Source organism: Mchenga conophoros, linkage group LG3 (assembly GCF_057382185.1).
Source record: "Mchenga conophoros isolate Kocher_MC1m ecotype Shallow Benthic linkage group LG3, M_conophoros_male_GT1.1, whole genome shotgun sequence".
NCBI classification, from domain to species: Eukaryota; Metazoa; Chordata; class Actinopteri; order Cichliformes; family Cichlidae; genus Mchenga; species Mchenga conophoros.
This window is the reverse complement of record NC_140528.1, coordinates 59,195,131-59,207,812: the sequence shown is the minus strand read 5'-3', so window position 1 is coordinate 59,207,812 and position 12,682 is coordinate 59,195,131. Positions and strand designations below refer to the sequence as shown.

At 40.7% G+C, this 12,682-nt stretch overlaps 1 protein-coding gene across 1 annotated transcript; it reads right to left on the bottom strand.

Annotated features, from left to right (window-relative positions):
* Positions 1–401: 401 nt before the first annotated feature.
* Positions 402–11,853, bottom strand: rab39bb (RAB39B, member RAS oncogene family b). Its single transcript, XM_085264781.1, has 4 exons — positions 11,355–11,853; positions 8,361–8,642; positions 1,862–2,042; positions 402–949 (listed from the first exon to the last, which is right to left on the bottom strand). The coding sequence occupies exons 2-4, from the start codon at positions 8,573–8,575 to the stop codon at positions 704–706; spliced, it is 642 nt and encodes a 213-aa protein (XP_085120907.1). The 5' UTR covers positions 8,576–8,642; positions 11,355–11,853; the 3' UTR covers positions 402–703.
* Between the last annotated feature and the right edge of the window lie 829 nt (positions 11,854–12,682).

The following is a 12,682-nucleotide window of genomic DNA, read 5'->3' as shown; positions in this document are numbered from 1 at the left end:
ATATACCCGGATAGAAAAGTACACAGTGGAGCAATATCAGTCATGGACTGGCCTCCCCAGAGCACGGATCTTAACATAACTGAAGCAGAGTGGGATAGTCTTGGGATTGTGTATTTGCACATTTTAGGACATTATTGCAACTATTTCCTATTTTCCAAACACAATATTTAAAACATTAGGCTGACTCAAGATTTTGGCACAGTACTGTAGATGCTAATCAAATAATCAATGAGGTTGAATCTAAGTACACTACACTGAAAATGCTGAAAAAGATGTTGGACACTAACGTAGGAGTGATAGCTTTCAGTGCGATCGTGTAATTGCATATTGAGAGGAGAAGGCTAGGGAGCAGAGAGGTGACCGAAGACTTAAACGGAGGAAGAAACATGAAATGGATCATCTTTCTAAGGCTTTTGCAAGGGAGGTTTATTCAGGAAAGAAGCCCAAAACAAAAGAAAAGGGAGCCCTCAAATGAGCATCTTTAATGGGCGCAACCATTTTTAGTCTTACACCCACATTCAAGGTGTTCTTCTCCATGATCTACCAGCCTTTTTGTTAAAATATGCCAAACATCCCTTTCTGTGTCTTTTCTAAGAAAGAACAACGAGGGTTACCACCAGTTTTCAGTCAGAGGGCTGACACCTCAGTCCGTCAGCTACCCCTCTCTGATCCACTTCACTCCCCTATCTTCAGTCTTCCCAGATCAACAGAGACAGCGGCGGTCACTCTTGGTCACTTCCTCGGATGAGTGAACCACATTGGGCACAAACCCACTCTTCACACCCTCCCAGCCCTCCTGGATGGTGATGTCACCAGACCGAACCAGGGCGAAGATGTCTCTGGTCAGCTCAGTGAAGGCGTGTTCCACATTGATGGCGTCACGGGCTGACGTCTCAACATAGCGCATCCCATACGCCCCAGCCAGTTTCTCTGCTTCTTGGCGGGTCACCTACAAGATCAAATGAGCTAAGTGAGTTAATGACGCTATCTCCTGTAGTGGCTGTAAAACACATTTGAGTGCCACGACAGCAATTCAACAACAAATGGTCTTATCAGGAAGTGCAAGGACTAAGAAGACAAGCTGTAGGTTTTTATTGGATTGGACTGCCATTCGCACACAAAGTCAAATTTGAGTGACTACTTCAGCTGCATATTTCCACATCAAGACATTATTATGCATCATATTGTGACATGCCCTAAGCTAACCCAGCACAACTAAAAATCCCAAACCAATAAGAGGCTAAAACACTCCTTGAACTTGAGCGCACTGATATTGCATATTGCACAGAACAGTTTAAATTTTTAATTTTACATGTAACATCTATTTCATTCCAAAGGTCACAGAGTCTCCAGTTACTCTGAAGTGTGTTATTCTGCTGATAGGCCTGATTCCACACTCACAGATAATGACTGTTCAGTCCTGTTACAAAATAAAGCTGAAGCATTATTGACCAATTTATGATGGCAACTGAAAAGCTGGTAAACGAGCCCTCTAACACAAAGTTATGAAAGTGGGCAGATCAAGATAGGGGTAAGTGGCTAATATGGGAAATGTTGCATAATTTCCTCGTTCATTTCATTTTATTCCTGCTCTCACGATGGTGGGATATTAATGTAGATGTGGTGTTATGCTGTCTAATTTTCAGAGGGGATATATTTTTATTTCTGTCTGCCTACTGACCCAAGACAATAAACTGTGCCTCTGAACAAAATAAGTGCAAACAAAAACAAATAAATAAATGTGAACAAAAAAGTTATTTTCAAAACTGTGACTTTGTTGTATTGCATAGTGCGTAACCTTTCACAACAGGGGAAAGTGCTTGTTTTGATCCAGTTTTAATCTACTTTACAGTGTACACACCTGCCGCTGTGCCTCCAGATCACACTTGTGGCCCACCAATAGAAATACGATGCTATGTGGCTGGACATGACTACGAGCCTCCTCCAGCCAGTCATGGACATTCTGGAAAGATCGGCGATTGGTGATGTCAAAGAGGAGAAGCCCACCCACAGAGTTACGGTAGTAAGCCCTGGTAATAGACCTGGAAAGGACATAAAATAGAGGGAAGCATTTAACATAATCCTACATGCAGTTATTTCACCAACTATAATAAACGCACAAGAATTTGATTATATGAAGTTAAACAGATAAAGCAGTGGCCAGTGGATATACTTTCTGTTTGCAAAGAACATGTATGAAGTTCACAAAGAAAATAAATCGAGTTCTGTTGGTCAAGCAAAGCAAGTTCTGCTTGTCCAGCGAAATTTACAAATAAATAAAAATGTAAAAATCTATTTTCATCTCTGTGTTTTCTCATAAGTCTTGTATTCAACTGTATCCAATCCTAAAATCACTGCGATCTTGTGGTCGAAGCTGGTAATCATCTCTGGAAGCAGGATTAACTCTGCTTGCAGTCAAGCTATTGTAGTCAGTAGCAGCTTACAGTTGCATATTGTGGATAAACCTCTGGTCTTCGACAGGAAAGTGACAGGAGTTCTTAGAGCAGTTACAATCTGCTTTGCATGGAAACAGAGCTAGCATTAGCATGCAAACAAGCCATTTATAATCACTTTAACAGATAAGTTTTCTCTTGCTAACCATTTTGATCACATGTGTGATGCAGATGAGTTAAGAGTAAAATGAGAAATAGTCTTAATAACTACATTTATTACATTCACAAAGCCTTGATGATGGAGAGGAGACATCAAATCTGGTTTCAACAGCATTTAACTTTCTTAGTGCAAAAAATATATGTAATTTTTTAATAGACTGTGAGTCAGGATCATTGTTGTGTACAGAAATCACTTCAACACCAGTTGTGACCGAGGGTGTAACATCACTGTTTCAGCAAATTGTTTTAAACACTGATTGTAATTTTAATAAATGAGGCTAAATTTAGAAACTGTAGCAAGTTAGTTATTTAAGCACCTTTTAGCTCCGTGGATTTATTAAACACTAAATTACATTTTAATGTTTTCAGCAGATTTATTTTAAAACAGCTTTGTAGGTACAGAAGACTGCTGTATCCTGGCTCGCCTGTTAGCTAACATGGTTGCCTGTAGTTTTGCTCGAAGGTACCAATTTGTTTGCAGACGCTCGTCATTTACTCCCCAAGCTGTAGTGAAACTTAGAAATTCATCATTCAAATAAAAGTTTTTCCTTCAAATTTACTGCAGCACACTTTTCACAGTTTCCCCTGCATGGTGAGTAGACTCTTCCATGCAAACTACAGGCAACCACAGCAATCAGGTGGTGACCAAAGCAGCTGCAAGGAGGATTTCGGTGCAGCACTACATACCAATTTTGCACTACTGTACCTGCAAAACAACCTCCAACAACTACTCACAGCCGGTCGGGGAATCTCTGGGTCTGTGTAAGCAACTATTAATATATTCTTAAACTATTTTTATTAAAAAGTTTCAACAGAAAAAAACTAATAACAGACAGGACATATTGGATAACTCATCTTGGGTAACACTGTCCTTAGTTTGGATTGTATAAACATTTGTAGTGAACTGCTAAAAATCCAGAACTACTGTGTGAAATACATTAATTACAAATTATTCCTGCAGCGATTTTTCGTCTACCTCAAAAAACATTAAGTCTTTGATGCAGCAGTTAAGCTGGTTAGCCAGACACGCAGCTTGTACATCACAAACACCCTGCACTTTATACATTTTTCTCTTGATTTTAAAAATAAACATACCCATTATATGTTCAGGATGAATAGAAAAATAAGCCATATTAGTAATAAAACAGATAAACCTAACGAAAAGAGGTGTGAACGCAGAGGAAGATGGAGGTGTCATTAGGGTATCATTTTAATACCAAGTGGAAACTGGATTTGTGGTTTATATAACTGTAACTCCTCTACGCAATCTGACAGGGAGGAAAAGTGCTGCTAGATTTTGACGAGATGCGACAACCTGCATGCACGCAGGGACACATCGACTGCCTCATGACGTCTCTCTCTCTTCCTCACAGACTGCATGCGAATATAAATATAACTGGAAGGACAATTAGAGGCTTAAGCTGGAGACGGAAAGAGAGACGTGTCTTGAAAGAGGAAGAAGGGAGGAGTTGCTGACAGAGAGGAGACAGTAAGAGAGGAGGAGTGGATAGCAGAAAAACCTGAGCCGGAGAGTGATTCATTTGATCGGACACACACATAGTTTATATGTATTTTTAGAAGCAAGAACCACGCAGATGAAACAACAATGACTAAGAGATCTGCATCGCTGGTGGAGAAGAAGTGAACAGAGGACTGTGTGGTGGATTAAAACAAGCAAGGACTGCTGCGTCACAAGTTCCCAAAATAGTGGCTTTTAAATATTTTCCTAAAACAGCTACTTTAGTCAACCATAGTGTAATAACTGAAGGATTATCTGGGTGCAGTCTGTGCCACTGATAACCAGACAAACAAGTGACAAATGAATAAATTTATGATTAAATTCTTGTTTGCTGCATGTAGATAAATCATTAGGCTGATAATGTCCTCTATTTCTGTTATTACCAACAATTATAGGGGAAAAACAAAGGAAACAGTTCATCTGTCCATCTCCTCTGTTCATAGTTTTCAGCCTCAAGCCTCTTTGTACCTACTGATTTTATAAATGTTGGCAGATACACAGTGCTATAAAATTAATATTACCAGCTGATTAATACACCTTTAGTAAGTACAGTATGCATGTGGGCTCATGTGGGTGACTTGTTCCAATGTAATGACATTTTCCATACTTAAAGAGAGAGATAAAGAGTGAGTGATAAGGTGGGGCTGAAGATCAGTGAATCTTATGTAAACACCTGATTGGTTGACTAGTTATTATAGAGAGAAGTGGAGTGAGTGGGCACTTGACAAAGAATAAACTGGGATGCCAGGAGGCGTTCTGGGTCCGTCTCTGGCGCCCTGCGAGATGAGCAGTTCCAGAAGTTCACCGTTGGAAATTCCAGCAGAAGCGCTATGGTGGACTGGACTTACAGATCGGACTTGGATTTGGCTTTATTTCTGCTCATCATCATCTTTGCCATGTTGGATTATAATTCTGTGAAGGATTTGGACTTTAATCATTTTCCAAGTGGATTGCAGATTCTCAAGACTTTCAAGGTTTCCTCTGTGAAGATGTGGGACTTATCAAGGAATCCTGCATTCCTGATTATTACCATTAACAGAGCACTAAGCACATCTTCAGTGCTGGAAGTGTCCATCTCACCACCAACCTCTGTTCCAAAGATAGGAACAACATGAACATTAGCTTAGAGTGAGTTACTTCAATAAGTAGAATTCATGTAATCTGATTATTCTCTTTTTTGTGTGCTTATCCTTTGCCAAGACTCAAAGGAAATTCCTGATAAATTTGACCTGCAAGGCTACTTGAGTTTTTTCATACCAGGACAAGCAGGGAAGACACCTGCTTGTTCAAGGCAGTCAGGCTGGACGAGTCCCTTCATCCACATCAGCTGAAGAACCCTGCATTATCTACTGGGAAAGACTCACAGGATCCGGGATCAAGACTTTTCTTTATCAGAGCGCCGAAATCAACTTCCTGTATAGGGGTTTTGTGGGTCTACCAATTGACAGGCTTCAACAAGTGCATTAAAGTCAGGTTCAATATCTGAGTTGGATCCTTGTGGGAAAACATCACTGAGAGAGGATCTATATCTCGATTTATAAAACTTCTTCAAGGAGAACATGAAGCATCTTCACTGTTGGCATGTGAATAAAAATGCTGTTCTCCAACTAGCTTTGAAGAAGCTACAACCTCGTCATGAGCATTTCAAATGCAAATATGGTTTTTAGGTCTTTAGTCTTTCCATTCTGCATTTGAGCTCTAGGATGTCTTTGACTTTCTTCTTCTCAACAAACTCTTGAAATTCTGCTCTCAGTTTCCACACTCTTTGCTCAGGCTGAGCCATCTGACAGCTGTGTGGCAGCCGTGTAACAAACTATCTTTTATTCAGTGCCGTATTCAGTTGTTAATCACTTTATCTTGCACCCAACTCAAATTGTTGGACATTTTTCCCAGATTTATAGACATATTGATCATAACACCTGCCAGTTATCCTATTGCAGCCCAAGCCTATCTAAGCCTGGACTTAGCCCCATTAACAAATCACTTCCTGTTGTTGTCTCTTTCACTGAGTGCACTGCTGCCAGCTCCTCCACGACTTTAAAGTTTTTCAATATCCTAAGTTGAAAGATAATCAACTAGGTTGTGTCACGGACATCACAGCTCTCATCCAAAAACCAATAACACAAAGTCAAAATTGTCCATATTCTCAAATGCTGTTCTTTTTTCTCACCAAACACACTTTCATAAACCTGTCAGAGAATGGCTTACTGTTTTTTATTATATTATATTATATTATATTATATTATATTATATTATATTATATTATATTATATTATATTATATTATATTAGAGAAAATCTGATTGCTAGCATACGAAACTAAAAATGATTTCATGATACATAAATTCAAAGGAAATCATCTGAGAAGTGAAGTGCTACTTATCTGTGTGAAGTGCTTCTAAGAAAAGTCACTGTAACACAGATTTATTTCTAGGAAAAGGCCTCGTGGTGTTCGGGCTGAAAAAGGTCTGAGACATCCTTCGTTCTCGGAGGGACTTGCTGCGGTTGCTATAGAGATTTTCATCATGGTGACAGGTGAGACCGGTCCTCTTCTGTTAGGATGATGAGCTGTGCTGTGTGTGTGCGTGCATGTGTGAAAGTGCTTTCCCGCTATGAGGCATACATTATTACAGCTATGCGTTACCCTTTTTTACCCTTCATGTACTCTAGGTTCTGTTCTGATGGAGAAACATCTTTAATCTAACATATTAAATCAGCATTTTGATCAATTAGCTTGGCACACAGACATTTGAAAGATGATGTGACAGTTCAAATGAACACTAGAAAACTTCAGAGTGTGCATGAGAAATAAAAACACTTAAAAATATAAAGATTTTAATAAAATGAGTAAATTGAAATGATTGAAATAAAAATTTAAATTGGTCATCGCATTTCAGCTACAACAGACTTGCTGATCGCTTGATTCCTTAAATAAAATAAATAAGTGCATACTTGTTTACAAATTGACTTAATAACCAAAAGCTCCCTGGTTCACTTTGGGCTTGTGTCAGGACATTCAGCATGAAAATCTCAGCTTTAATCGCAGGATGCATATTAAACGCTGGCTTCCTAGTCAGTTACATATTTTTACATGTACATTTTACATGACATACTTGGCATTTCAAAGACTCCCATTTAATAAAATGTGTGTTTAACTCTTTCATTAGTTAAAAATAATTTCCCTATCTCAATCAGTCTGAGAGAGGTTTAATACTTTGGTGTTAAATCTAGGTCATAACTGCAAACCCCTACACTGGCATGCTCTCTGAAAATACGCAGCAAAGTACAGTTATGCAGTCTGCAACTACTGTGATTGACCTGTTCAGTCCTGTTGATTCCTCCTGTGCATTTCTGGGTATTTTCTCATCACAGTTTTTGAACTTATCAGTGAAAGAATAACAACAGCAGCCTCGCTGTTGTCAGCAATTTCCTGGAAGGGGATTGTCGAAACTATTGGACGTGCGGGAATGTAAAAAAGAAATCGACAAATGTGTTTTTCTGGAAAAAAATGACCACAACAGGGATTGGGAACTAAGGAGGGGATACTGGGACACGACAACAACAGCCACTATTTGCATTTCTGTATGTGATTGCACCTCTGGAAGTAGTTTGCAGCACTGTGGGACCTGTGTTAACTACTAAACTACTCTTTGTTCTTTCTCCTTTATTACACCTTTATTACACCATATTACACACCATAGGTTTGTGTAATCTGACTATGACCATGTAAACACACCATCTGAAAAAAAACTGAGAGCTTTTTTTCTCTGTAAAGGCAGTTCACTTCACTTCAGAGTCGCCTGGAGCACCAAAATGACGACTATCAGGTTTTAGCAACACCTGCAACTGTTTTCTTTTTAGAAACAAACGCTCTGGTTGTTTTCTCTGAGCACATGACCCTGGAGCTCATTTGAATGCCAGCTTTCCCTGTGCAAATTATTGCTGGTTCACGTTCTGAGACATCCAGGCTGTGTTTGTCTAGTTCTGAGCGCTTACATGGTTCTTAATTACCCAAAACGACACAAACCACAACACTGATAGCTCCTGACACACCCTGCACACATGTCACTATTTCTGCTGCATATAAACACATCCTCTCCTGCTAAACAAATATTCTTAAATTACCATGCGTCACCTCCAGTAAATTTAAATAATATTTCCATAAAGATGTAAAGGAAATAACACCACATTAAACGCAGACTCGTTGTAAAGCTCCAGACACACACTTACCTGAAGCGCTCCTGACCAGCGGTGTCCCAGATCTGCAGCTTGATCCTCTTGCCCGGCTCGATCTCCACCAGGCGGGAGAAGAAGTCCACCCCGACGGTCGGGTCGGACACTTGGGCGAAGCGACCCTCCGTGAACCGCCGGATCAGACATGACTTTCCCACCGTGGAGTCCCCGATGACGATCAGCCGGAACTGATAGAGCCATATTGCCTCCATGACTTAGCTTGGTCTGCAGCTCTCCCCGGTGCGCTTGTAAGTGTTGGTCTACTTGCTGTGGTACGAGCTGTTGGTGCACAAACATGAGAGAGAGACAGAGGGAGGGAGAGAGAGAGGGAGGGAGGGAGGAGGCGAGGGAAGAGAGGAATCAACAAACAACATTAGATTGTTTGTTTAAGTGCACATCTTACTGTTCTTCTTGGTTTAAGCGTGGTTGTTTCTTTGCAAACCAAATGCTACCATCTGACCCTTCACTTCCTGTTCTTTGAGCTGCAATGTCCAAGCTCCCACAGGGTGACAAAATAATGAGTTTTGGAGGGTTTTTGCAGACCAGCCTGGATACTTAGAAATACCCGGGCTCCCTTGATGAAAAGTCGATGGGATTTTTGGGGATAATCACAAGAAATAATCACTAAAATTAATAAAAGGTTGCGATATTTACAAGTCTCATTCTGCAGGATTATCTTCACAAACTCACACAGCTATAATTTTTGAAGCCTTAATCCAAGCGCAGGAAGTAAGATGACTTTTACTTTTACTTCTGTGGCCACATATGATGTAAATGGACGTCCAGTGGTGTTTTTTTTAATTGTTCATTTGTAGACTTTTTATATTATAACCTGGTATTTTTCACTTTCCACGGTTAATATGAACAAACTCAAGAGGATTGTAAACATCTGTTTTAAGATTGCAGGCCCAGAAACATGTTTCTGGGCTTTAGGGCTCATTTCTGCAGCACTGAGTGAGAGGCAATGAGCACATAAGATAAGATTAGATGAGAAACAGCAGAGTGGACAGAGCAGGAATAAACAAATAGAAACATAAGCTAACAATATCAATACTGTTGATATTGTTAGCTATTGTCGCTACCTTCGACTGGTAATTTGCTCACATGCCTGTGTGATATGATTAACACCACAGGGTATAAGGAGGAATCCTCTTACGCTTCTTTAGTCACTTGATGGCATCAACTGTTGATTTAATCAAAGCCTGCTTTTTAAAGAGGGTGGGGGGGGGGGGATATAATTACAAATATAACCAACTGCTTTGATTGGACTGATTTTTCTTGCAGCTATAATTAAACCAGTCACAGGTAACTAACTACATTTAAGTTCTTCAGTTATAGATGGGGTTTTGAAATGTGCCCAATGTTTCCAATAGTTCGTGTGACTTTATTTTGACTCCTCTACCTTTCAAATGTAATTATCTGCTCTTTGCTCCATGCCACTTCTCATACAAAATAATTCTTCGATCCAAATTCGATTCTGATTGCTACACAATAACAAATACCACTCTAAACAGGTGCTGACATGTTAAAGCATGTCTTAAAATAATATAATAAATATATTAATGTAACAATCTGACTACTAAAGGGACCAAAGGGTGTCAAGAAAACATCCAGCACACCATTACATCACCATCATCCAAAACTGGTGATCCAAGCTGTGATGGATCCATACTTTCATGTTGTCTGCACCAAATTCTGACCTTATTATTTGAATGTCATAAAAATGAAGACACAAAGCAGAGAACATCTTTTCAATCTTCTATTGTCCCTGTCTTCTGTTGTTTGTGTGACTGTGTGGATTTCAGCCTCAGTTTTCTGCTCTTAGCTGTAAGGAGTGACATCCAATGTGGTCTTCTGCTGCTGTAGACCATTCAGAGAAGCTTTTCTGCTCGCAACGTGTGGTTATTTGAGCATTCTGATCATTCTCCTCTGACCAACAAGGCATTTTCACGCAGACAACTGCCGCTGCTCTGTAAACCCTAAAGATGGCTGTGTGGGAAAATCCCAGCAGTTTCTGAAATACTCAAACATCAGGCACGAGCAACACCACCATGTTCAAAGTCGCTTAAATCCCCTTTCTTTCTCTTTCTGATGCTCAGTCTGACCTTCGGCCAGTTGTCTTGACCACGTCTACATGCTTGAATGCACTGAGCTGCTGCTGGTTAGATATTCTTGTTAATGTGCCAGTTGAACAGGTATATATTTACTCATGCATATTCTGCACATGGTATACGACATTAAATATATCAGATCATTAAGGGTTTGCAGAAAAATGTAAACTGAAATAGTAATTCAATCCTGAACTATGTTTATTTAGTCCATTCAGCTCTGTGTTTTCTCTTTTAAGAGGCAAAACGTCTCCTGAAATATGTGACTTAAGGGATTTGATAACATAAGCTATGCTGCTCTCTGTACAGCAGCCCTGTCCCCTACAGATCCTCACAATACAGCTGTTCCCGACCAGGCCATCAGGCGAGCACGCGGCCTCCCATCACCCCATGCGCGTCTCTGTGGAGTCAGGTTGCGTAGCTCGGGAGGTATGCAAACATTAGAGGCTGAATCCCTGCTGAATAGCAGCCTGATGGGCTCTCGCGCCGGGATGGGCAGCTCGTGGGTTCGACACGACACGCAGGGTTTCACATATCCGGCATTTACAGATGGCTGCGGTTCAGACTGACATGATTACATGCGTAGGGGGGTGGGGGTTGTTATTGATCCCATTGCTTCATTTATTTATTTGCGTAAATTTATCCGTGTTTGAGGTGAGTTTGTGCGCAAAATCACGACTTATCATCGATTTGATGTTGTTTATCAAACAACAGACAACGATGTTTCTTCCAAAGGCGACTTTTCTTGCTATTATGAATTTCAATCACATCCATGCAAAGCAATCTAAAGGCCTGGAAATAGTCATTTCGGTTTAATCAGCCATCGCTTTTATCGCGACACCACAAAGACACGGAGATAAAACAGTAGAGGAAAACAGCCTACTTGGAGCAGCAGTGGAGTGCTTCGGGACAGAATGGTCGCTCTTGTCACGCTGTTCAGGCTGCTGAGGGCTCCATGATACAGGCTAGTCCGGGGGATCGATGCTCAGGGAGCCGCAAAAACAACCCAAAAGCGGCGAAACCTCGATGTTTGTGTGGAAGCTGGATCACAGAGGCTGGTGAGCGGCAGGCCCCTGAGGACTCAGGGCTGACTTCCTCCTTAATGTCAGGCCCGATTGAGTGCTGAAAGGAGAAAAACGCATCCAAGTGCAGGTGCGACCAGAAAAAAGGGATCTTGCGCTTTCGCTCGGAGCCGCGAATAAACTGCGAGCAGGCCTCTGTACTCTGTTTCGAGCCTCCGAGCTGAGAGGATGTCTACGAGGCTGTGAGAGGGAAATCCCGCGGTATCGTTTCTGTGTTTGCTCGGGGTTTGGAGGCTTTCGCTGCTGATGAAATGGCAGCAGCATCATATAGCCTGACTCATCCCGCATCAGTACCACTACCGTAAAGGAGCGCGCAGAGGCGCAACACCGGGAGGCGGCACGGCTTTTAGAGGGGAGGGCACATAACAGTAAACCTCCATGTATCATAATATTAACGCCCAGAAGCTGCATTATGCCTCTGTAAGAGAGCATCCTACTTATATGTAGGGAAAACTGGATTTATGTACTGTAACAGTCTGCTGACGTCATCAAAGTAACGGATAATAAAACACACAAAGACTAATTTTATTTGCACAGTTTAAAGACCAAAAAAAAAAAAACCCTGAATATTGAAAAAACTTACAGAAGTTAGTTTCTCTAACAACATTTTGACCAAAAAGTCAAAATGTTTGGTTGTTAGATCGTAATTGTGAGGAAACTAACTGAAAATATGACTTATGGATGAGGAAAAACAAACAATACTGTGAGTATTTTCATTATTATTATTAATAATTTATTTGTTTATTGAAGAATATTGCCACCAGATGGAAGCTGCACACTCACTGCGCTGTCTATGTGCCACTGCGCAGTCACGGAACAGCCTGTGAGAAGCTCCAGCACCTGGGAGTTGTAGTTTTAAGCAATAACAAATAGAACGCCCTCTCTCTCGGTGTGTGTGTGTGTGTGTGTGTGTGTGTGTGTGTGTGTGTGTGTGTGTGTGTGTGTGTGTTACTCATGCTTCTGCTGTGGGGACATAAATAAATAATAAACAAACAATAAAAATAAACCTGTTATAAAGTCAGATATCACTCAGAGAATCCACAATGTAACTCATTCACATGAAATGTTCTCTGTATTACTTTTTTAAATCTGTGCTTAAGCACTTTCACCTAACCCTCACACACTTACA

Bases quoted from the DNA above. Each gene is read 5' to 3' on its own strand.
- rab39bb (XM_085264781.1), bottom strand. From the start codon at position 8,575: ATGGAGGCAATATGGCTCTATCAGTTCCGGCTGATCGTCATCGGGGAC. The intron at 2,043-8,360 runs GTAAGTGTGTGT...TGTCCTTTCCAG, and splicing joins GCTGGTCAGGAGCGCTTCAG to GTCTATTACCAGGGCTTACT. The intron at 950-1,861 runs GTGTGTACACTG...TTGATCTTGTAG, and splicing joins ATCTGGAGGCACAGCGGCAG to GTGACCCGCCAAGAAGCAGA.